This window comes from Mustela nigripes, chromosome 12 (assembly GCF_022355385.1).
Source record: "Mustela nigripes isolate SB6536 chromosome 12, MUSNIG.SB6536, whole genome shotgun sequence".
Taxonomy (NCBI): Eukaryota; Metazoa; Chordata; class Mammalia; order Carnivora; family Mustelidae; genus Mustela; species Mustela nigripes.
This window is the reverse complement of record NC_081568.1, coordinates 93654862-93681422: the sequence shown is the minus strand read 5'-3', so window position 1 is coordinate 93681422 and position 26561 is coordinate 93654862. Positions and strand designations below refer to the sequence as shown.

At 40.6% G+C, this 26561-nt stretch overlaps 1 protein-coding gene and 1 pseudogene across 3 annotated transcripts in view; one reads left to right on the top strand and one right to left on the bottom strand.

Annotated features, from left to right (window-relative positions):
• Positions 1 to 26561, bottom strand: part of NLN (neurolysin) — a 102563-nt gene that overhangs the window by 27503 nt on the left and 48499 nt on the right. For 2 of the 3 annotated variants that reach the window (XM_059417963.1, XM_059417962.1), the window contains exons 4-9: positions 18875 to 18982; positions 16007 to 16109; positions 15241 to 15401; positions 9488 to 9623; positions 8195 to 8561; positions 3440 to 3641 (exon numbers count right to left, since the gene is read on the bottom strand). In XM_059417963.1, coding sequence (XP_059273946.1) covers positions 3440 to 3641; positions 8195 to 8561; positions 9488 to 9623; positions 15241 to 15401; positions 16007 to 16109; positions 18875 to 18982 — 1077 coding nt within the window. The remainder of the gene's footprint in view (positions 1 to 3439; positions 3642 to 8194; positions 8562 to 9487; positions 9624 to 15240; positions 15402 to 16006; positions 16110 to 18874; positions 18983 to 26561) is intronic. The other variant, XM_059417964.1, reaches the window with a different exon arrangement.
• LOC132028127 (large ribosomal subunit protein uL22-like) lies at positions 5093 to 6421 on the top strand (annotated as a pseudogene).

The window sequence follows — 26561 nt, the reverse complement described above, 5'->3', positions numbered from 1 at the left end:
TAACTGGATCTTGGATAATCTAAATAACATTCCAAAAGTCTGAAATTTATTTATTTATTTATTTTTAAAAGATTTTATTTATTCATTTAACAGAGAGGGGGAACACAAGCAGGAAGAGCAGCAGGCAGAGTGGGGGAAGAAGGAGGCTCTCTGCTGAGCCAGGAGCCAGATGTGGGACTTGATCCCAGGATCTTGGGATCACGACCTGGGCTGAAGGCAGCTGCTTAACGAACTGAGCCACCCAGGCATCCCGAAAAGTCTGAAATTTAAAAAGGTATTTGACTTTTTTAAATTGCTCATAAAAATATTTTAGAAAGATGGAAACTAGACTTAGCCTAACTACGGGAAGCGGCCATAGAATGGACGCAGATTAAAAATAAATATTTCAGGGGGACGCCTGGGTGGCTCAGTTGGTTAAGCAGCTGCCTTCGGCTCAGGTCATGATCCCAGCATCCTGGGATCGAGTCCCACATCGGGCTCCTTGCTCCGCAGGGAGCCTGCTTCTCCCTCTGACTCTGCCTTCCACTCTGTCTGCCTGTGCTCGCTCTCACTCTCTCTCTCACAAATAAATAAATAAAATCTTTTAAAAAATAAATAAATAAATAAATATTTCAGGAACCCTATAGCTGTGAAAGTACTCTAAAACTGTGTAAGAAAGAAAATTTAGGTTGTTCTGGAAGATTTCCTTTCCTTGGATTAAACACAGGACAAAAATGGCTATATGTTTAAAAAAACATGGAAACACTAGAATGTAAGGATAAAAGGTTTGAAAGAACTAAACAGTTTTTTAACAATAGTGACTGTAGTATTTTGGAACTGAGTGGGTACATTTTTGGTTATTACAACAATTAGGGGATATTCTGAGGCCAGGGACATGAGATGTCTAGGAATGAACTGCACATGTCAGGACAAAAAAAATTGTCCCATATGCTGCATGCCATTCTTATGTCCTACTGGACATTTACCTAAGTAAAAAGTCTATAATTAAGTGAGCCTGGGTTTTAACTAACTCCACTGCACATATTTCTGTAAAGTATTTTGTACCCAGTTTTAATTTCCAACACTATTTTTTTTTACAATTTTATTTATTTATTAGAGAGAGAGAGACAGACAGACAGAGACATCATAAGTAGGCAGAGAGGCAGGCAGAGGGAGAGGGAGAAGCAGCCTCCCTACAGAGCAGGGAGCCTGATGTGGGGCTTGATCCTAGGACCCTGGGATCACAACATGAGCCGAAGGCAGACGCTTAACCGACTGAACCATCTGGTGCCCCAATTTCCAGGACTCTTAACTATGGGGATCACCTATGTAAATCAAAGCAAGATTGCTTTTTTGCCCGTAACTTTCCCAAGAAACATTCACCATTTTGGAAAATCATGTCACCACTTGTGCTATCGACCAATATAGAATGTCTCTGTTCCCCCCAATTCATATGTTGAAACCTATTTCCCAATGTGATGATAGGAGATGAGGCCTTTGGGAGGTATTCGGTCATGACAGGAGAGCCTCCATGAATGGGATTAGTGTCCTTATAAAAAAGATCCTAAGGAGCTCCCCCACCCTTCCACCATGTAACCACATAGTGAGAGGCACTGTCTCGGAACCAGAAAGCAGGTTCCTACCAGATACCAAGACTGCCAGCACCTTGATCCTGAACTTGTAACCTCCAGAACTGACTGAGAAATAAAATTCTGCTGCTTCTAAGCCACTCAGGCTATGATAGTCTACTACAGCAACTTGAACCAAGACAGTTGGCAATACCAGTCTAGGGCTTGGCTGACAACACAAACCAAATTTATCAGTCTGTAGTTTTCACTGCTGGATTCAGGGTTAATCCTAATGAAGACTTCATTATGTCTTACTACGGAGCCATGTCCAGGCATCTATTGGGAAAACATAAAAATGGTGTTTATGTTCAGCGAGGACACTGTATCAACTAAAAATATTCTCTGTATGGAGAAAGGCGGTTAGGGAAAAATGAGTAAAATCCAAATGGAGTGCTGAGTCTAGTTAGGAGTACTGCAGCAATACTTGCTTCTTGGTTGTGACAAATCTGTTACAGTAATACTAGACTTTAACAGTAGAGGAAACAGGGTAAGGGTGTATGTGGGCAATTTTTGTACTATCTTTGCGACTTTTCCGTAAATCAAGAACTATTCTGGGGCACCTGGGTGGCTCAGTGGGTTAAGCCGTTGCCTTTGGCTCGGGTCATGATCTAGGGGTCCTGGGATTGAGCCTCGCGTTGGGCTCTCTGCTCGGCGGGGAGCCTGCTTCCTCCTCTCTCTCTGCCTGCCTCTATGCCTACTTGTGATCTCTCTCTGTCAAATAAATAAAATCTTAAAACAAAAACAAAAACAAAAACAAAAACAAAACAAAACAAAACAAAAAACCTATTCTAACAAAAAGCTTCTTATTAAAATGTTTGCCTTTAGAGATATACAGAGATTTCAAATCTGGAAAACTGTTCCTCCATTTCTGTTAATATCAGTTTTCCAAACTGTTTGATGGAACTACTAACTCAATGTTTTCTTACGTCAGATAACAGTCAAATACCAACAAGCTCATATGGATTATCCTCGAATAGTGTGGCCCTAGTTTACTGGACTGCATTACAAATCAGTTGCAATGCACTGCACACACATACACCCTTCTGGACAAATTCTCCACATGGTTATACTACATTATCTATGATTTTAATTCGAGGCTACTCATGGGAGGTGTTTCAACATATTTATTATTAAAAAAGGAGTAGAGTCTGGGGGCGCCTGGGTGACTCAGTGGGTTAAGCCTCCTGAGTTTGGCTGAAGTATGATCTCAGGGTCCTGGGATGGAGCCTTGCATCGGTCTCTCTGCTCATTGGGGAGCCTGTTCCCCCTCCCCCTGCCTGCCTCCCTGCCTACTTGTGATTTCTCTCTCTGTCAAATAAATAAATAAAATCTTGGGAAAAAAAAAAAAGGAGCAGAGTCTGAGAGAGTTGAAAACCACTCAACTAAACAAAGCATTAACAAGCAGAAAAGAGAGATTATAGCACAGTTTATCTGTGAATGTTACACTAAATCCTATGGAGAAGAAAAGAATAAAATGAAAAAAGCAGAGTATAAGGCTGGGTGATAATCTTCTTTCTTCATAGGGTGGTATTCAATGAAGACCCTTCATCAGGGATAAACTTCTGAGCAAAAAATATGCTATGTAAGAGAAGTAAGAAAAATTTTGTTTTTACAGAAGGCCTATAAGATTCTAGGACCCTGGGATCCTGACCTGAGCTGAAGGCAGACGCTTAACCCACTGAGCCACCCAGGCACCCCGCCTATGAGATTCTTGAGCATATTCAGCTTCTGAAAAAACGTGAAGGGGAGGAACCGAAAAGCAGTAGAAAAAATAAAAAGCCGGGAAACAACTGGTAGGTTTAAGATTTAAAAAAAAAAAAAAAATCACTCACCTGTGCACAAATCTGATGCATGACATGACCAAATTCATGGAAGTAGGTCCGTACCTCATCGTGCCTCAGGAGAGAGGGCCGGCCTGCTGTTGGCTGCGAGAAGTTCACCACAAGGGCGGCCACAGACATCATTCGGCTCCCATCAGGGAGGAGGCAGCCAGGCTGGAGACCAAAGCAGGCTGCGTGGTTGTACTTTCCTTCCCTGGGAACCAGAAGCATCACTGGTGAGATAGGAACATTCTTCTGTAGCAACAACACTGCTGTGACCTCTCTCAATCACGAAGCCTTATTTGATACCAGAGGATGCTTTGAAACACGTAATCCACCCTTGAGAAAGTATAGTATGTTCATTTTATATTAAAATGGACAAGCTAAAACTGTGCAGACAAAACCCCACTATCACTGCACACGAGTTTTATCTCCAAGGTTTCTTCTGTGGAAAAACTGTAATGTAAGAATCAAGAATATACACCACACCCATTGTAGAGCCCAATGTTTACTTTGATGGGATCTTACTTTCCTTTTTCAAAGATGGTGTCACTAAATACTACATTGTATGAAAGCAAACTTGAAATAAAAGATATAGTTTGGTTTACTGAACAGATTTTTCTTAAAATCAGAATTGATAAAAACCAAATACTAGACAATAAGGTCGTTCCCTTTATTCAAGGAAGGAAGAATCAGTGTTCACAATTAAATGTGCTCTTCATATAAACTAGTCAGGCCTTTTTGAAACACAATGCTTTTAGTTAACATGGGAAAAACAAAAATTACACTATAAAGTTGTCTATTTTTAAACAATGATGGTCTCTCAAAAAGGTATGTGCAATTGGATTTTATTCTAGAAGCAGGTGTCGTCGTCCCCCCCCCCCCCCCCGTCTCAGAGGATTAGTAGTACATTCAGGTTTGGGGTAGAACATTTTACTTTGATAGGTTTTGATTGATATACACCTTTGTTTACATTGTCTTTCTCGGTGACTCCTTATTGATCTGCTTTCCCTGCTGTTGCTATTCAAATTAAAAACAAAACAACCAGCTTTTTTCAGCTTCCTATGATGAGGTACAAAGCTAGAAAGGACACTGCTCCTACCCATACAACAATACGCTACACAATCTCCAAATCACCACTTTTCTTGAATTCATCACTAATGGGAAGGCAATCAAGTAACTTATAGTCTAAGACTGATGTCACCAAGGGGAGAGGAAGCAAGGAAGCAAGTGTGTGTGTGTGTGTGTTTTTTTAAAAGATTTTATTTATTTATTTGATAGACAGAGATCACAAGTAGGCAGAGAGGCAGGCAGAGAGAAAAAGGAAGGGAAGCAGGCTCCCTGCTGAGCAGAGAGCCCAATGTGGGGCTCGATCCCAGGACCTTGGGATCATGACCCAAGCTGAAGGCAGAGGCTTTAACTCACTGAGCCACCCAGGCACCCCACAAGCGTGTTTTTTAGCCTGGGGCAAATACTACAGAAGCCAGTAGGAGAAGTCTTTTAACAAATTGTTAAAGGCCATGGTGGATCAGCGAAATCGGGGAGCCCCTGGGCACTATAGATAAGGATGTTCTGCCTCCTTGTGCAGGGTCTTCTCCCTGAACCTCGCTGAGGTCGCACACAAAGAGGGCAGCAGGCTGATGCCCTGCTGGAGCATCAGTCCTGATGCAGGCCCGGAGAGGAAGCAGCTGTCTTGACAGAGGAATGAAGCATTGCCTCGCTTCTCTGAGGGAGGGCAAGAAACGCTGTTGTGCTAAAAGCATTGGAGAAAACCCACTGCCAAGGCCAAGGGAACAGAAAAAATCCTCTACTTCTGAAGGAAAGACAGGAACACAGTGTGTGCCAGACCTACAAATGAGATCTACTGAACAGGCTGAGTCAGCACTGAGCAGGGACACGGGAAGGGAAGGCAGACAGAGGCGGGGACAGAAGCTGTGGAAGGTACACCAGAAACAATATACTGAATGTGATAATTGGTGCCTCAATGGGCTACTCAGGGCTTTCCACAATAATTCATATAGTTGATTGTAAATGTGTAAACAGATTTATAAACCTTTTTTTTAATATGGGAAAACTAAAGTAATCTGGACATGTTAATTCTATTATATTTAGTGCTTCTTAGTACATTAAGAAAGGCCAAAAAAAGTGTTTTTCCCCCCAAAAGCATATTCTTCATTTGAGAGTAATATGGGTGCTACTGTGTTAGACAGACAAGGGCTGCGATAGTTGGAGAACTTTTAAAGTCTAAGAATAGCTTAAAATCAAGGACTTTCTACTGATTTAAAAGTCAGTGGCATTGAGGGGTTTTTAATCTTTCCTTTAAGAAAAAACTTGATTTATTTAATTTTAAAGTCTTTTTTATTCTGACATTTTACCTTTCCATATTTTGTCCATAAAATGATGGTGATTTTAAAAAATGTCCCTATCATTCTTCCCCTAAGTGACCTGAAGTGATGTCTGAAAATGGTTCTGCTAGTCACTTGACCCAGAAAACCCTACAAAATCATGCAAATCAGAGTTTCAAGTTTTCATGTACACTTTAAGAACATATGTGAAACTTCCCAGGGCATCAAAGGCAGGCATATCCAAGAAGCCACCAAGTATCTGAAGGATACCACTTTGTGGAAGGGGTATGGGCCATTCTGTCGCTACAACGGTAGACTTGGGAGGTATGCCCAGGCCAAAGAGTGGGGATGAACACAGGGTTGGCGGCCCAAAGAGAGTGCTGAATTTTTACTGTACATGTTTAAAAATGGAGAGAGTAATGCTGTACCTTAAGGGTTTAAATGTAGATTCTCTGGTGAACAGTGCCCCCCAGATGCAGCGTAGAACTTACAGGGCTCCTGGTTGGGTTAACCCATACATGAGCTCTCCCTTCCGCACTGAGAGGATCCTTATTGATCAAACTGTTCCTAAGCCAGAATAGGAGGTCACACAGAAGAAAAAGATATCCCAGAAGAAACTGAAGAAATAAAAACTTATGCCCCAGGAGTAAATTCTATACAAAATTTAAAAAATAATAAAAAGTAAAAAAAATAAAAATGTCCCTATCAAGCATCTTATGTTGGAATCATCAGAGTATCTTGGCTTTGTTTTGTTTGAGAATTTCAGTATTCAATGAATAAACACTGAAATGTGATTAAAAAAAAAAGTAACTGGTTTTTCTTAAATCTACTCCAAATATCCTTTTTGAGTCACTGAGAAAAAAACAAGTTACTCCATCTCACTTTTAGGAAGTGACAGGAAGGTGACAGGAAGTGAATATTAAGTAGGTCACTACTTTCACAAGAGATGGGCTTTTGATTCCCATCCTAGCGCTACTCGTAAAGGCCAGATCTCAGAGTGCAAAAGAAAGTGACCCTATGTTGGTGGGGAGGCAGCAGGTTGGGGTGGTAAGAACTGTTATCTGTGACCCTGGAAGTAGAATCTGGGGATAGTTCTAAAAGATTCCAGGGCTGAAGGATTTCCCCTGAAAGAATTTCTGGCTTAAAACTGCATGCTAACACTCTTACTAAAAAGAGACCCATCTACATGACAAGGGCTTATTTTTAGACCATTTTGAAAGTGAAAGTAAGTCCATAAAACACTGGGATAAGGCTCCACTGTCCACTGTCTGGATGAGGCAGTTATCCAGCCTCCTTTCCAGTAGCCACCCAAAGTCACCCAGTCTTTGGGTTAAAAACTTGTTTGTGTCACTGGGGCGCCTGGATGGCTCAGTGGGTTAAGCCGCTGCCTTCGGCTCGGGTCATGATCTCAGGGTCCTGGGATCGAGTCCCGCATCGGGCTCTCTGCTCAGCAGGGAGCCTGCTTCCTCCTCTCTCTCTCTCTCTCTCTGCCTGCCTCTCAGTGTACTTGTAATTTCTCTCTGTCAAATAAATAAATAAAATCTTAAAAAAAAAAAAAAAACTTGTTTGTGTCACTAAAGTAGGCGGTCACTGGTCACTGGGATTTCCTGTGGCCTAGTTAGTAAAATGAATTGGTAATTGCAACAGGTTGGCTTTGTTGTAGAAAGCAGCCTAGAGAGGAAGTGATCCAAATCCTTTCGCGGCTGATGGAGCCCTATAGAGCCCGTAGTTAACCACATGTTTCAGAGACAACAATGTTTTCTTGATTCCTCCCAGTGACTGACTACCTAGCCAGGGTGATATGCATGTATAGCCTAATGCACGAAACAATCCTGTAAAGGGATCACCACTCCCACACTACAGACGAGGAAACAGAGTCTCAAGTTAAATCACCTAAGCATCCCAATTCAATTTGAATGACTACAAAGATTTTGCTATTCCTGCTGTATTGTGCTGCCTCTCAGCTGGACTAAGGGAAGTGGCCAGAGACTGAAGAGTAAGGGCAGAGAGATTACCTGAACAATAAATATTTTGGAGGCCAATTTTAAATTAAGTAAGTGCAGTGCACAAACTAGATGATGATGATGGCTGCAAACATTTATTAAGCAATTCTATATGCAGGGTAGTCTTCCAGTTAATGTTTTATACATAATTAACCAACCGTTTTATCCTTACAATCCTACGAAGAAGGTAGAATTAATATTCCTGTTTGATCAAAACTATAATGTAGATAAAGAAATGGAGGCATAGGAACATTAAGTTGCCTAGTAAGTGACAGAGCCAGACACACTGACTTCAGAACCCACATCTTTACTCCCATAGAACTCCAAGAACCATACAAGAAAACTCTGGAAGACAAGAGTCTTAATCTGGGTAGGAATTCAATCCCTAGGGTCCCTTCTAACAACATGATTCTCAGTACCTTGGATAGAGGTCCAAGTAGAACTGTCCCAGAACTTCTCCTGTGGCTTTATCCTTCACGGTGTAAAGTGTCACACTTTTATTCCATACATGAGCATCTGCCACTTGCTCAAATGAAAGACCTAGCAACTCCTGGTAGATGTTCAGCAATCCTTCAGTGACCACTTCAATTGGGAAATATTCCTTGAGGATCTCTTGATCTATGGAGTACTTGAGTTCTTCTGTCTGAGTCATGTAGTAATATAGATCCCAGGCATTGATTTTCCCATCATATTCAAAACCTCTCTCTTCACATTCCTTTTTCTTCAAGTTCAAAATAAACTCTCGCTCTGCCTCACCCAGTGGTTTTAATTTCTGGCTTAAATCATCTGTGAGGGAAGTGGGAAAAGTCAGTGATTTATTGCTTTGGGGAGCAAGCACATTCATACATATACCAATGTCTTTCTTCTTTATAGTACTTGGTGTACATAACTGGGGGGAAGGAAGGGTGGAAGAAAGGATGGAGGGAAAGAGAGCTGGCGCTATTATGACAGCACTGCTGTTTTCTTCCCCGTAATTAATTTCATGGCTCCTTGCCCTCCCATTTTTTTCAGCACCAGCCAAACCAAGCCACAACTTCCTCTCACCATCAACAAAGCTCAAGTTTATCTCAGAGAACTTGGACTCCAGAATGTTGTAATTCAAGAAACATAACAACAGAGAAACCATCTCATGTACATGATTATTCTTCAATGAGATGAGGCTCCTCAAAAAGCCAGGGAAAATAAATCAGATGCAACCTGTGATCACTATTACTAAAAATTGCTCAATGCCTTTAACAGCCATGGGTTTTATCACTAATCCCTCTATAAAGAAAGTCTATTTGGATACAGCAATTCCACTTCTTAGATGGATACCACAATTTCTATACTGTGCTTAATTTTGACTATTTCACTTTCTCCCTAATTTACTTTAATTTAAAATTGGCATGTTCTCATCTGAGTTATCCTCTTGACTGCCTATATTCACCTACTCTCTTACAGGCCTCATCAGAATTAGGTCACTTTGTATCTTCCCTAAGTTCCCTTCTTTCTCTTTAGAGGGCTTCTCAGGCCATTGCCTTCACCTCACGCTCTGGGGTTGCCTCTCACACTGCTAGGTCCCGTAAAGAGCCAAATACATGTTTATCTTACATTTGTGACAAACTGTGAAGCACAAATACGTAACAAGAGCATATGCATTTAGGTAAATACAGTGAAACAGTCAAAGAAGAAGAAAAATGGAAATATACAACTGATTTTAAAAAAGACCCAACCTAGAAAGGCTGTTACATGGCTTGTACTCTTCGCGGTGTTCATTTCAAGGACAAAGTCAGCATGTGTGCTATAGCCAAGCAGTCTGGCTACTTTGGCCCGCAGAGGAAGTAGCTGCTGCAGAATTATGGTGTTTTCCTAGTAATAAACAATGACAAAAACACAGACTAATCATTAATTGGATCCAAAGCATTAAAAGGAAGTTATTACATATATCTGTAGGTTGGCAAAATTGTCAATTATTTTTAAACCATCTCAACCTCCTAATAAATGATTCCACTTCACCATTAAAGACAAAAAAAAAATTCATGATCTAATTTTACTTCTGAAATCACTGACTTTTTAAGCCTCCGGAGATTGCTATGAAGTCTTAATAAAATTGTAGGTATTATAAACTTGAAGTGAAAAAGTAATCTTAAGGACTACAGGGATTCCACATTTAATTCCACTGACAAGACTACAACAAATCTTTTAAATTTGTTTCTGGTACTTATAAATACATATAAGCACAAGTTTGCCACTTTAATTTCACACCCATTAGTACGGCTATTATACGAACATTAGAAAATAGAAAATAGTGTTAATGAGGATGTGAAGAATTTGGAGATTTTGTATACTGCTGATGCAAATGTAACAAGTGTAGCTGCTGTGGAAAACAGTATTGCAAGTCCTTAAAAAAATTAAACACATAATTACCATATGATCTAGCAGTTCCACTTGTGGATGTGTGTTCCACAGGAACTCAAAGAGATACCTGTACACCTGTGTTTACTACACCACCATGAGAATAACAGCCAAGTAGCCCAAATGTCCATTAGTGGAAGAATGCATAAAGAAAATGTGGTATAGGGGCATCTGGGTGGCTCAGTTGGTTAAGAGAATGCCTTTGGCTCAGGTGATGATCCTGGAGTCCTGAGATCGAGTCCCACATCAGGTTCCCTGTTAGGCAGGGAGTCTGCTTCTCCCTCTGACTCTCCCCCTTCTCATGCTCACTCTCTCTTTCTCTCTCTCAAATAAATAAAATCTTTAAAAAAGAAATAAGAAAATGTGGTATAGACATACAATGTAATATTATTCAGTCTTAAAAGGGAAAGAGATTTTCATACATGCTAAACCATAACTTGAAGGTATTACGCTAAGTAAGTCAGTCATAAAAGTATAAATATTGTATGATTCCAACTTACATGAAGTTCCTAAGAGTTAAATTCATAGAGCCAGAAAGGAAAACAGTGGATGCCAGGGGTTGGGAGTCGGGGAGCAAGGTTGGGAGTTAGCATTTAATGGGTACAGCTTCAGCTAGAAAAGACAAAAAACCCTGAAGACACATGGTGGTGATGTTTGCACAGCAATGTGAACGTACTTAATGCCACGGAACCCTTTGCATGTATGGATGTTGCAGAGATTTATCTCAAGTCATTACAAAAAAATTTTTTTTATGTATGTATTAAGAAAACAAGCAATGATATTGCTTTATTTTTTTAACAATGAAAGGAAAAGTAATCTCCTAGAGACTAATAAATGTTGAGGTCAAAGAAAAATTACCCCTCAAGGATGAAATCATATTTATAGACACGTTTCTAAGGACGATCACATGTTCAAGATCAGGCTACCCAGGTTCATATAGGCTCCACCATTTCCCAGAGCTCACTATTGACTGTCAATTTTCTTGAAATCTCTCTCCTACCCCCCACCCCAACAATTCTTTCTTTTAGTAAAAGGATTTTCTGAGTTTTTACTGGACACAGGATACTGTGACCACCGTCCCTAGCCTTCCTTAAAACTATCTGTGGCCACATGATCTACAATGGGACAAGGGACTCTCAAAGAGGTGATGAGTAAAATTCCGGAGTCATCTCTGTATAAATACTTGTCTTGCCAGCTGCGACCAGCACATGACAACACTGACTTAAGAGGCCATAATACCGTGGACGGCAGTGCTAACTTCCCCAGCTCTGGATCACTCACCTCTGTACCGTTAGTTGCAAGAGAAATAAACCTTTCTTCAAAAACTGTGGTAAAACATATAGAACAACTACAACAAAAATGCCACTTTAACCATTTAAAAAATTGTTCAAGACTTTAGTTAACAGGCGTGTGCCGTCTAACTTTTTGGAAAAAAATCAAGTCGCAGGCAGAGAGAGAGGAGGAAGCAGACTCCCCGCCGAGCAGAGAGCCCGATGTGGGGCTCGATCCCAAGACCCTGAGATCATGACCTGAGCCGAAGGCAGAGGCCTTAACGCAATGAGCCACCCAGGTGCCCCACAAGTTGTAAATTTTTATTACAAATTAAAAATGAGGTCCTTAAAAATCTCAACTTGACCAGTTATGAAACAATATTAAAAACCTTTCATGATGGGTTGAGAAAAATCAGGCTTAAAACAAAACAAAACAAAACCCAAACCAAATACATTTATCATTACCAAAAAGGGGCATTTTTTTGTAAAAATAGAAACCCCATGGTGCATAGATCACGCAGATTAGAAATTCTGGTTACCTGTTTAATGGGTACAGTGCAAGCAGTTAAGGTCTTTGGCTACATTCTCTTGCTCTTTTTTTTTTTTTTTAATTTCTTATTTTTTAAGTTTTTTTAAATAAACATATAATGTATTTTTATCCCCAGGGGTACAGGTCTGTGAATCGCCACTTTTGCTCATTTTTTATTCCTGGAATTTCTTATCTACCTCCTCCTGTTGGATGACTAAACCAAATGATGTCAGTGACGATAAGCCCACATTTTCTTAGCCTTGCACTGTCAGGCTTGTAAGCCAACCAACTCTCAGCTGTAAATTGGCTGTTTTTGCTTCTGTGAAATCTCATGGTTTGGGGTTTTCTGGACATCTGCATGGGTCATTGAGGTGAAATTGGCAGGGATCTCGAGGTGCTTCTGACATTGGTTCTCATTTTAATTTTCCTTACTTTCTTCAAAGCGTCCTCTTCAGATGGTAGATGGTCTCTGCCAAGGAGGACCCCTGCAGAATCATCTCCCTGGCCTGCCTTGCTCTCCTGAACCCTGCCTGTCAGCGCCCTCCAGGGCTTATCCCTGCGAGGGAGGGCTGGAGGAGTGGTCGCTGCCAATGGTCAGGTGCAGTCAGGTGGGAACTGGGGCCTGCAGGCGGGCTGGCCTTCTTCTGCACAGGTACTTCCCGGGGTTATTTTTTATGACAGTCTGGTATACAAACATACCTTCTTTGGTCTCATTCCTGTTGACAACAGAACTACTTTACTGTTTCCGGAACCTTTGTTGTAATGACTTTGCTGTTGCCCATGGCCACTGTGGAGGCGATGGCCCCAGGCTACTGTGCCTGGTGTTTGAAGAGCAGAGGGTGGGCAGGGGCTGGTAACCTCCCCCAACTTGCTGCTCCTCCTGGTGACAGTGATGGGGACTGGGCCAGCTAGGGCAGCTGTGCCTCCTCCTGGGTGTGGTGGTAACTAGGCCATGGGGGTGGGGCTGCTCAGGGCTCTCTCGGGTCCACTCTCCTTCCCACTCTTGCCAGAACTCCCATTTTAGCCATTTTTAAGTGCATAACTCAGTGGCACTAATTGCACTCGGTTCACACTGTTGTGCAACCACTACCACTGTTTCCAAAACTTTTCCAACACCCCAAACGGAAACTTGGTAACCATCAAACAGTAATTCCCCAGTGGTCCCAGCCTCTGCCAACCACTAATCCTTTCTGAAGAGAAACAGCTTTTATCTTATTTGAGTCACTGGGCTTTTGGTTGGTTTTTGTGTAGCTGCTTAACCTGTACCCTTACACACACAGAGGCTGCTACTAGGAATAAGGTACTGCTCTAAGAAAAAGGAAAGATGTATACGAAGAGAAGGTGAGGACCGAGACATTGCTGGCTGGGAAGCTGGCAATCCTCAGTATACCATGGGTAACATTTGTTAAAATGATTTCACGTCATAACTTGGAAGGCAGAACAATTACCTACTGAGACTTTGCTCTGGGGGAACTGCTGGGGAAGAACTAATGTTGGTGCATGTTTGTTGCTATTTGGACTTTTAGAAAGATTACATGAGAGAGATGAACTAAACTGAGACCATTCAGTTTGCAAAGATGGAAGGAAAAGACTTCTACTACAAGAGGTTCTGGCTGTGGCTTACAATCTAGGACTTGAGATGGCTGGCAGAGCCAATTGCTCTGTCCTCCAAATATCAAGAGAAAAGACTGTCACTCAGAGTTACTGAACTGCAGAAATTAAAGAATGCTGCTTTCAAGCCCACTGTTTCAGAAGGCCCCAAAGCAGATTCTATTAAATCGAGGAAAAGCAAGATGGACAGGATTTATGAGTCAATGTAAAAAGATCCAGTAGGTTTAAGAACAACTGACCAGGCACCTGGGTGGCTCAGTGGGTTAAACCTCTGCCTTCAGCTCAGGTCATGATCTCAGGGTCCTGGAATTGAGTCCTACATCGGGCCCTCCGCTTGGCAGGGAGCCTGCTTCCTCCTCTCTCTCTGCCTGCCTCTCTGCCTACTTGTGTTCTCTGTCAAATAAATAAATAAAATCTTAAAAAAACAACAAATGACCAAAAAATTATTTGGGTAGAATTATTTTAACATGAATCTGGACATAAACAGACAAGATACCTACTAAGTTTTTGAAGGTAATATATTACCAAAGGCATCATGAGCTTTCCCTACAAAAGCTTGTGGTTATTTGATCTCTAAAGCAATCCTCAGGCTTCAAACCAGCATCAGCAGGAATCTTTACTAGTAGCTTCCCAGGATACGGTTGTGGAGGGTAACAGATAAGAAAGAATTCTTGGCAGGCAAGACCAGGGATCAGTAGTACAATGGCTAAATAAATTTCTGCTCGAAAAAAAAAACACAAAATCACTTTAATGAGCTATCCCAGGAACTTCATCAGAGCAAGGAATCCTCACAATTCCTGCCAGTTTTTGAAAATTGGTATGTGCCTGCTGTATGTTTCCCATTCTTTCCTTGTCCTTATAGGGGTTTTTAGTGTGGTTACTGTGTTCCTAGTCTACCAGTGGCTGTGTGTTCTGGGGATGAACAGAACAGACCACATGCCCTCTCTTTCATAGGCTGCTAGATCATGAGGAAGCTACAAGTGGGGAGGGGTCCTGACATCATGGTCTTTGGGCTCACGGCCATAACTGGTTATAATCTGGCATATAGTGAATGGGTTCACACAGGCACTCACAGTGATCCGGAGAGCCAGAGAGGCAAACGGTGATGGAGAGGTCTAGCTGACTCTGAGAATGTGTTTCTAATTATTCCTTTTTACCTTCTGGTAACAGAATTCCCTCAGACTCCATTTCCCAGATTCCCCTACAGCTAGATATATGTCTAGCTGATGGAATCTGAGTCAATAGGAGGTGAATGGACTTGATGTATGTTATTTCCAGGTCTTCTTAAAGGTGCTGTCTCTGTCTTCTACTTTCCCTCTTCCAAACAGGCTGGGAAACGGTGATAGCTGGGATGGCCTTGGAAGTCACTTGCTGAGGACTGGGAGGTACTCCACCAGCCCTGGACTGCTGACTTCATAAAAGAATACAACTTTTAGTTTATTTAACCCATTCTATTTTAATTAGAACTGCTTAGCTGTGTCTGCACCAAGGTTCCCAGTAAGCCAGGGAAGCGCTAACAGCCTTTAGGAATCAGGAGGCATAATACTCAAATAGGCATGTTGGTCTCTGAGCTGACTTCAACACTAGTAAACAACGCAAACCCTTTTCTTAAAAATCTCCATGAAAACAACAACAACAAAAAGACAAACATTCAGAGTACCTCTTTGCACCTCGTATTAAAAGCCATTTCCATCTTCCTTCTAGTTTCAGGGATACAACATTTCTTCATGACAGGAAAATAGTGTGGATATTTTAAGGTAATTTTATACTTGTCATCATCTGTCTTTTCTAAACTGTCAATGAAATCATCAGGAAGAGCACCTGCAAAAAATCATTTTTTTCATACATCAATTTTTCCACTCATTATTAGTTTATTTAGCATTGGCATAGTGCCTTTAAGAAGCTCTAGGAATTCTGTGGAGTAATTGAAATTCAAGTAAAATAATGACAATCCTTACAATATCATTTGACGTTCCTGGAATGGGGGTGGTGATTAGAGGACAGGTGGCTTAGGAGATGGTAATTCAAAATGTGAATAGGCTTCAGTGCACTTGTGCAGATGGTGTTTTGATGGAGAACAGGCAAAACTAAGCCAAGAAAGATCCAGAACAGGTTAAGAAGAGACTAGTGTAAGTTACAATGTAGGCAATATTATAAGGCAAAAAATTTCAAGGTACTGAAGGCATAAGTTACCAAGAAATATTATGAAATCTCCTTTGAAATGTCTCTAGAAATAGTTTACACATTTTTATTAGCATACAACCTAAGCATGGCTCAGCTGTCTTTTTTGTAGAAGTGGTAATGGGTTCTGTAGAAGGTATAGGGTCATTTTTTAAAGACTTCTTTCAACTTTGATCTGGCAAACTGTGAGGTAACATTCTTTTCCTAACTTATATTATTTAACCAGGAAAAACTCAGAATTTTACCAAGTTCAGCCTTGGAAAATACAAGGAAGGTATCATCCTCATTGAGGTTTTTGTTGAAGTCAATACATAGCTCACTCATTCTTTTCTTCATGGCTTTGATTTCCTGAACAGAAGATACAAATATAGAATATTAGCAATAAAATGAAATCTTCACTTTAATGCTATGAGTCAAATAAGTTTCACTTTAATATGAAGATTGGCTTCTATGGCCAACCCTCAGAAAGTATGTTTTTTAAAGATGTGTATCATAAAAGTTTCCTGCAGTCTTCTACGCTGTGTCCATGAGGATCTTTATGCAACATGTACAAAAAGGCAATCCCAGGGATGTGTTAGAAATTAGTCATAAACTGGGCACCTGGGTGGCTCAGCTGGTTAAGAGACTGTCTTTGGCTCAGGTCATGATCCCAGAGTCCAAGGATCAAGTCTTGCATCAGGCACCCTGCTGAGTGGGGCATCTGCTTCTCCCTCTGACCTTCTTCCCTCTCATGCTCTTTCTCATTCTTTCTCTCAAATAAATAAATAAAACCTTAAAAAAAAATAATTGTAAGCTTGTAAGAACTAAATAAGTTTAGGAGGTATAGTCAAAGCAGACTCAGGCACATAATATATACACACAATAAATAGCTGCTGGGTGAATGAATGATTCTAGTTACCTGTTAATAATTAACATATTTTAGTCTTTTCCATTCAAAGTTTTAATACAGAAATCAGTATTTGGTGCCATAGTAAACTGAGAGAGAATCAATTCTATTGTTGCTTTGGAAAACAGGTTATGTCTTAGTTTTATAGATCTTTGTAAATTAAGTTGATATGGGCCTTAACATTTGTATAAAAACTATTAGGTAAGAAATCAAAGGAAACCACAAGAAAAAACATGAAACATTTTTATTAACCTGCCCCTTCTTCTAAAAATGCTAGATAATGAAATTCACATTAACCATAACGGTTTTCAAACACAGCCCTGACCAGAAGCCTCAACATTACCCGGGAATTTGTTAGAAACGCGTATCTTGAGACCCACAAATGAAACACAAAGTCTGAGAGGTGGGACACTGTACTCAGAGTTTTGCTGTAAACCATCACTTGGCCTGGATGTCTTGCTTACTGTTCTACTGTGTAGAAGAATGACTTGGTAATTCTGATGTGCATTAAAGTTGAGTCTGCTGATGGAACACATACTGCACAGTACTGTTTTTGGACACTCTGGTTATCATCCCAAGTTCCCTTCTACCTCTCCCCCATTCTACATTAGTCCTTTAATTTTGGTGCGACCTACACCTGAAGTTCTAGGGTAACTCTATACCAGTTAGGTAATCTCATCCCTACTAAAGTATGGACTGGTTCAGGTAAGCCAGGCATGGCATTCTCCTGACTAAAGAGGGATTCAGGATTAGGCATATGCTCCAACTTGGGCCACTACGACAGGAAGGGAGGTTCGAGGGAGCCTTTTCTAAGTCCTTCTGGATGGTGGATCTTCTAGTTATACAAGCAAATAAATCTATTTTATTGTTTAAACAATGTCAATGGTTTTGTCAGTTGTAAATACATTTCAATTAATACAATGCCCCTAATGGAAATGATGCCTGACCTGGAAGACAAAAGGTAGGGTAAGTGAGATTAGTCACACATTTCTCCTCTAACTAGGCTTAAGAGGATACAAGGTGTTCAAAGGGCATTTAGATGACAGAAAGGTACCTGTATCTCAGTGGTACCTTCAGTTGTATCTACTGTGCTGACATCACTTGGTTTGGATGTCTTTCACACTTGTTTCCTGTTCTATTGTTAGAATAACCTGGAAACAGATCAAAGGTTACATTTCCTGTTCAAGAAGAATGATTTAATTCTGGAGCTGGGTTTACTTCTGAAACTGGAAGACGGGATCAGCGTTAGACAAAAAAAGTTTGAGAAGCACTTTTCAGTAGCTAATCTGTCTTCCTTTAAAGGGCATAGGTAGTAAGCCCTTGAGCAACAGAGATTTGAACCATCTGGGGCAAATATATAGATTTTTTTCAATAAAGTTCAATACTATAAATGTGTTTTTTCTTCCTTGTAATTTTCTCAACATTGTCTTTTTTCTGGCTTACTTTAAGAAGACAGTATATATAAAACATGAAACACATGAAACACATGTTAATCAACTATGTTATGGGTAAAGCTTCTGGTCAATAGCAGGATGTTAGTAGTTACATTTTTGGGGAGTAAGAAGTTATATAGATTTTTGAATGTGTGGGGGGTTGCCACCTCAACCCCCAGGTTGTTCAAGGGTCAACAGTTTTTTTTTTTTTTTTAAAGATCTTATTTATTTATTTGACATAGATTGAGCATAAGCAGGCAGAAAGGCAGGCAGGGGGAGAGGGAGAAACAGGCTCCCCACTGAGCAGGGAGCCTGATGCTGGACCCAATCCCAGGACGGTGGGATCATGACCTGAGCCGAAGGCAGTTGCTTAACCAACTGAGCCACCCAAGTGCCCTCAATCATAGGATATTCTATTCCAAATTGCTTATATTAAAACTCTCCATCATAAAAATTTTATTACCAGTGACCAAGGGAGTGTCAATGCTAATCATCTACTAAAACCTGGAACCAGCTATAAGAAAATGTATACTACAGCAGGGAAAATAAGCCCAGCACACATGAAACAAATATAATTTGCAGAGGATTAAAAAAAAAAAATTATCAGTTGTCTGTAAGTCACCATGAGATGAAGAGGAGCTGTAGAATTTAAAACCACTGACTACCAAATACACTGTAAATGGATTTATATTATGCATTATTTTCTATATTATAAATATGTTGTTTCCCAATCTGTTTGTTGTATTTTATTTATTCTTTTTTTTTTCCAATAAGAAAAAGAAACATAAACTCACATTTTGTACTTGTTCTGGAAGATGGAGCCCGTTCCTTTTTCCCATTTTAATGGACTTCTCCAAGTATCTTCTGGCTTCAGGTTTTATCTTACTCAGATCACATGTTTCCTGAAATTAAAGAGTGTGACAACCATTTCTGTTACAATAATGCATCGGTAAATTATAAACTGCGAGACCAAAGCAAATTTATTCATCATCTCTGTTGGGCTATGAAGCACATAGGTGATTACGAGGCAGGTTCTTTTGAAGACCTAATTCTTTTATGCTTTAGTGAGCTCTGCTATTTAAAAGAGAAGAATTAAATAACTAAAAAGCTAACCAGAATTGCCTTGCCTTGCATCAGAATCAAGAGTGCCTGTACCACTTGAAAGTGTGATAATAGAAACATTTGCATAACCTCATTCTGAGCATTCTCTATGACCATGGTCTTTTTCAAAAAACATATTCCTTATCACAAATCATCTGGATTTAATTTCCCATCATTTGCTAACCTGGTTCCACTTGAGAGGGAAGAATAGAAATAATGGGCAAATTCTACACAAATGGAGAGTGGGACTCTCTTGCCAACATACCAAACAAGGACAGCTGGATAAAACCCCAGCCAAAGGCTTCCAACACTTCAAAAATGCCTTAGTGTCATTTGGCAAGAGAGATCAAGAGACTACAGCAAGCAGCATATGAGCAAGTATCTGGGGAAAATGAGTCAACACTGCACAAAAAGGAGGAAAGCTGGACAGAACATTTGAACCTGTATGCAGCAATACAAACAACATCACTCAAAAGAATGGAGGGCCCTAGAGGAGAATGGAAAATTCTCCCAGCAATAGTAAGGTAATAAAAACACCAGATGTTTTTTTAAAACAGGTGGCAGAATATACATGGCACATCTGGATGGCTGGCCAGTTCATGGTCCCTGGGAGGAACTGCACTCTGGACAGACTCAGCAGGTGTAATGGATTCAGTTTGGGTGAGAGCCAATGAGGGACATCTGTCTCTAAAGCCTTAGAGACCTACTACTGGGTGCACTCTCTCTCCATCAAGACCTGGGCTGCCCACCTTTCGGCTTTATATTTTCCCAACTAAATACATCTTTGAAAGAGCAATGTTTAGCTTTAGAGCCCTCATTTTAGATTGCTGGTGTAAGGCTTTTGCTGCTATGATTCTGTAATTTTTCACATTACGTTGCAGCAGGTAAATAGCTATATTTTATTTTTAAAAAATCTTCTATTTATTTACTTGGGGGGGCAAAGAGAGAGAGAGAGAGAAAGCATGCATGAGTAGGTGGGGGGGATACAGAAAGAGAGGGAGAATCAGACTCCCCACTGAGCAGGGAGCTCTACATGGGGGCTCAATCCCAGGACCCTGAGATCATGACCTGAGCTGAAGACAGATGCTTGACCAACTGAGCCACCTATCCTCCTCCAAATAACGATATATTTTTTAAAAAGATTTTATTTATTTATTTGACAGAGAGAGATCACAAGTACACAGAGAGGCAGGCAGAGAGAAAGGGGGAAGCAGGCTCCCTGCTGAGCAGAGAGCCCAACGTGGGGCTCAATCCCCAGACCCTGAGATCATGACCTGAGCTGAAGGCAGAGGCTTTAACCCACTGAGCCACCCAGGCGCCCCCAAATAACCGTATTTTAACTGAGGGTACTACTTAATACAACAATCTGTATCTCACTTTGCCTATCGATACAAAATTTTATGTTCCAGTACTGAAGCATTTTTGTGCATGCATTACTCATTGTTTCCTCTGCGTTTATTCTCAGTGGAGGCAGAGAACAGTTAGACTCCTTTTTCCATAATAACCTCCTTTTACATCCTTGGAGAACTTCTGAGCATGCTGGCATGACTGGAGTTGGAACCCTCCCTAAGAGGCACTGGTGCACACTGGGATCCCAGCAGCAGGTGCCTGCAACAGGAAGAAACCCATAATGGCCAGGGAGATAACAGGGCTGTGGGCTGGCTCCCTTAGGGATGGCTAACAGTTCAAGTCAGAGTGTTCATGTGCAAGTGATTAACCTGGGTTGATCAGGGTTTTTTTGTTTGTTTTTTTTTTAAGATTGTACTTATTTATGGGAGAGAGAGAAAGCGAGAGAAGGAACACAAGCACAGGGGAGCTGGAGAGGGAGAAGTAGGCTCCCCGCCAAAAGCAAGGAACCCGATGTGGGACTAGATCCCAGGATGATCTGGGATCCTGATCATGATCCTGATCATGACCTGAGCCGGAGGTAAGACACTCAATGACTGAGCCACCCAGGCCTCCCTTAAGGGTGGTTTTGACAGCACCGGAAAGTATATCCTGAGGTGCGGGGCACAGCAATAGGAGTTTCTAGAAGGCATAATACTGGATGTTGTAAGGTTGGGGAGCATCTAGGTGGGAGCTATGTGTAGCAGGGACAGAGGAAAAATATCTCCCAAGAGAAGGGCCTGGAAAGAGCTGGGTAAGCTGTGAAGGACCCAAACAAACAGGTGGAGATCCTGAGCAGAGGGCATTCCCAGCAGGGTGGTGAGCCAAGGCAGAAGCTGGGCACCCTGCTGGAGAACAGTGTCCCAGGTACTTGGGTTCTTGGGTTCACCTGGTCACAATGGCCGTGAGCTTAGAGCAAAGGCTCAAGACAAGTCTCAGCAGCTGAGGTAAGAAGAATTCTCACTCTGTGCTTTGCTCAGTCAGGAAGGGCTCTCAAAAGAGGAGCGCCTGGCCTTGCTGCATCTTGGAGTACTCAGGCTGCTACTTCAGAAAGCCCAGATTAAGCACACTCAGTACAGAAAACTCAAACTCATGGTCCTGAGGAGGTAAAAATGACAGACTCCCCAAAAAGGTAAGACAAGCATAAACAGGCAGAAGGATGTTTTGAGAAAAATCTGACCCAAATCAGTTCTAGTTAAAATATCACTATCTACACTGAAATATTTGACTGAGCACAGAAATGACACGTAACATAATTCTGACTCAACTGTAACCAGGCACCGTCTGCCAGTCAGACTCTGAGGTCTCAGGAATCTCTGGAGGGCTCTTTACTCCTGTAAAGCACTTCTAAAATGTGCTTCTAAAGCACATTCCTATCCCAGAGCTGATCATATGAATATTCTCCCTTATAATCTCCAGGCAAGATCAGAATTACTGCTTAAGGATTTTCTAACGAAATCTTTACTACTCTGCTGTAGTTGACTCTTCCTTCCTGAATAAGAATTTAATCCACTTGAGAGTTTGTTTCGAGGTTCTAGCAGGGGAGCTCAGCTACTCATTCATATACCCTTGACTATGGACTCTGGGAAACTGAGGGTTTCAGAGGGAAGGGGGATGGAGGGATGGGTTGGCCCAGTGATGGGTATTCAGGAGGGCAAGTATTGCATGGAGCACTGAGTTTTATAAAAACAAGCAATGAATCATGGAACACTACATCAAAAACTAATGATGTACTGTATGGTGACTAACATAACATAATAAGAAAAAAAAATTTAATCCACTTGATTTAAAACCAGGTCTCAGACCTCTTTGGGTGAAGCTTCTCCTCTTTAGGGGTGGGGGAACGCCTAAAGTGCTCTTTGGTAATTTTCAAATTCGTATCATCTGACAGTAAAGGCTCTTACTTTATTTAATCTCTGGGTGAGAAAATTTAGTTTCTTCCTAACCTCTTCTGGTAACAGAGAGGTTTTATATAAAAGTATGAATGCATGAGTATACATACACTTACACATGTCCTTGTACACTCATTTCACAGACAAGAAAGCTGAAGTTAAATGATCTTCCTAAGATCACTCAGCTATTTATTAGTAAAAAGGGACAGAAAGAAAATCTGCAAAATTCTTTCTCTGGTCTTTTTTTTTTTTTTTTTTTTTTAAGATTTTATTTATTTGACAGAGAACACAAGTAGGCAGAGAGGCAGGCAGAGGGAGAGAGAGGGAAGTAGGCTCCCTGCTGAGTAGAGAGCCCGATTCGGGGCTCAATCCCAGGACCCTAGGATCATGACCCGAGCCAAAGCAGAGGCTTTAACCCACTGAGCCACCCAGGAGCCCCCTTACTTTGGTCTTTCCCCCAATATATTATACCACTACATTATAACACCTTAGTTTGTTATCATTCTTCAAAATTTCATTATAAATAAGTAAAAATTTTCTTAATTTCTCTCCAATCCTCCCTACCTTCTACCCATAACTGTGTCCTTTTCTTTGCCAGACCCTCACATTTCCAGTATGAAAAACAGATAAATAAAAAATAATTTTCAGTGGGACCTTCTATATTGTGTATACAAAGTAGAAATTATGATGTTGTTAAAATTGCCCTGAAAGTTGAGACAGTGTATTTCTTTGAATATCATTTAGAAAAATGGATTCATAAACTGTGGATACACTACACAATAGAAGATAACAAAAGTGTAGACTACAGGTCCTTTTGCAAAAACTAAGGGCATAACTGACTTAATTAAATGAGTTATATTTGTAATTCCTTTCTTTCCTGTTCTTTCCAATGTTATGTTTTCTTTTAGATTTCTGACTAATGTGAAGAGGCCATTTTTAGGTGGCTGCCTGGGGTCAGGGATAGGGCAAACAAAGGCCTGCTTCCTGACATACTCAACACATTCTACACACTACTACAAGAGTCCCTGCTTTGGTGTGAGCCAGAGACCCAGTGAGGACATCGGGAGTGGGCAACCATACTGCGTGAAGACACATTTTAACTGGGACTAGTTCAGGTCCATTCAGCGTACACTCACTGGGCTCCCACCTATGCCACGCACTGGAGAAATAAAGACAAATGTCCTTGAGGTGCTCTAAATAATATGAAGGAAAACAAACATATTAGCAGATAATGGCAGCATCAGGTAGTGAGAGAAAAGAGAGTCAAGCACTTGGGAAGCGCAAGAGTGGGGTCTGGCTAATGGAGAAACTAAGGCAAGGTAGTTGATGTGTTCTATTAGGTCTCCAGGCTTTTAAAGCCTCACAAAGCTACAAGTTTCAGTAGTACTGATTATGACCAATAACTAGACTTAAATGTTTAAAAATCAAGAAGGAATGGTGTAGGTTAAGAAAATTACAATTACTATGCTGAATTTTGGACTTAGTTTTTTCCTTTGCCTGCCTTCCTTTCTTTCTTCTTCTTCTTCTTCCTTTTTTTCCCCGATGGTCTTAAGGCACTGGTGAACAGGCCTCATAACTGGTAGAGTAGGAAACTATACAATGCTTAAAAGAATCTTTACTTAATCCCATGACCTATTCTTTTACACTTTGACATTAAAACTTTAAGTCACTCATTGGCTAAGATGAACTGGCCTGACCAAAGCCAAGGGCTCTGAAAAAAATGTAAACAATATTACGATAGATACCTGTATTTCTCCAGTCAGCTGGCAGCACTGAGACTCTGACTTCCCTAAAGAACCCCTCTTCTGTGCTTATTAGTTAGCAGTCCACTGGAATAAAATACTATATGCCTTGATTGTTTTAACATGGAGACACTGCACATTTTTCTCACCAACATGGTGTGAAAGAGGGTCTATGAAACCTCTGTTGGCTTCTCAGCCAACAGTTAAGAAACCTTTGTCGGGACTGGGAAACACCAAGAGCTGTGGCCCTGACTGGCTTTGGGACAGATCTGTAGCTAAAGGAATGAGGAAATGCTTGTTTTAATTTCTTTCTTTTTTAAAAAAATTTTTTTAATTTTTAAAAATTTCTTTTCAGTGTACCAGAATTCATTGTTTATGCACCACACCCAGTGCTCCATGCAATACGTGCCCTCCATAATACCCACCACTGGGCTCACCCAACTTCCCACCACCCCCCGCCCCTTCAAAACCCTCAGACTGTTTTTCGGAGTCCATAGTCTCTCATAGTTCATCTACCCCTCCAATCTGAATTGTTTTAATTTCTTAATCTTTTTTTTTTCCCCCCTTTTGGTAGAATTAGGGCTAAATTTAACCTGTAAAATCTGCATGTAATATTTTTAATCTATAAGTGAATAAAATTACATACATACACATTATAATGACAAATTAAACCCACCCATTAATTTGTGAAATAGAACAGTAACAGCACTGCTACATTTACCTGTGCAAGAGATAATCCTTCTCCTGACTTTTACCCTAAACATCTTTTCCATTGTTTAGTTCTGTTTCTTTTTGAGCTTGCCAAAAATGATATCTCACTGATGCAGTGTTCTGCAACTTTTTTCTTTCATTGTTACTAAGATTCAGCCCTGCTGTTGCATGCTGCTGTAGTTTATTTACTGCTATAAAATATTACAATGTAAATATACTAAAATTTATTGGTGCCTTTTCCTTCTGGTGGAAATCTGAGTTTTTTCAGCACTTTGCTATTATAACGTTGCCATGAATATTTGTCCAATTTCACCTGTGTACAAACGCAAAAGTATTTCTAGGTAAACAGTGAGCTGGGGGACAGCAAGGATATGCTGAGTTGTGAAGAATGTGAGATCCAACTTCAAATACTAAATTTTTCTCCAAATTAATTACTAGCCTAATTTTTTAATTAATTTACACCTTTACCAGCAGTGCATAAACATTCCCACTGATTCACATTCACAGACACTGGCCATTGTTAGACTTCTTTATTTTTGCCAGTCTGGTAAGTAAAAATGGTATCTTATTGTGACCTTCATTTGCACTTCCTCAATTACTAATGAGGCTGAACATCTTTTCACGTTAAATTGCCATTTGTGTTTTTTCTGAAATATCTTTTCATGTCATTTGCCAATTTTCCTTTTTTTTTATTTTTATTTTTAAAAAGATTTTATTTATTTATTTGACAGTAGATGGAGAGGCAGGCAGAGAGAGAAATAGAGAGAGAGGGAAGCAGGCACCCCGCCGAGCAGAGAGCCCGATGCGGGACTCGATCCCAGGACCCTGAGATCACGACCTGAGCCGAAGGCAGCGGCTTAACCCACTGAGCCACCCAGGTGCCCCGCCAATTTTCCTTTTGGGATGTTTGCCTTTTTTACTGATTATAATAAGTCTTTATCATAGGTACTATTGATACATTAAAAAGCCCAAATTAGCACACATGAGGCATCATGGACATGCCCAGACATGACAGGTAGAGCTATCTGGTTGGCTTCTACATGCTTCAGCTCCAGCCACCACTGCCTTCAACCCATGCAAGACCCCATGCCAGAACTACCCAAATGATTCCTTTCTCAATTCCTGATCCACAGAATCCATGACAGAAAATAAAATGATTGCTGCTATTTTCAGCCAGTAAGTTTTGAATAGGATATATATATCAATAGACAACTGGAAGCCTTATTGAGCACAGATATTGCATAAAAAATTGTGAAAGTAATTTCATATTTCTATTCAACGATCCTAAGTAACGAATAACATGAAAGCCGAAAAAACATTTTGTATTAATAGTAATAATTAATAATAATATATTGTATTATTATTGTAATTATTGCCTACATTGGTGCTATCTTGAGATCTCAGTATTATTCAAAGCACTTTCATTTTAGTAGATCACGCCTGAAACTGCTGATTTCATATAAATTTAGGATTCTATTACCCAGCTTAATGAAGGCTGGGTATTACATCATGATTGCCATATTTTACTTACAACATAACAAAGAAAAAGAAACAGAATACTTAGATACATCTAATTGGTCTTTTTAAAACTGATTTGGGAGAGAGACAGAGACACACAACAAGGAGTGGGGCAGGGCAGAGGGAGAGAG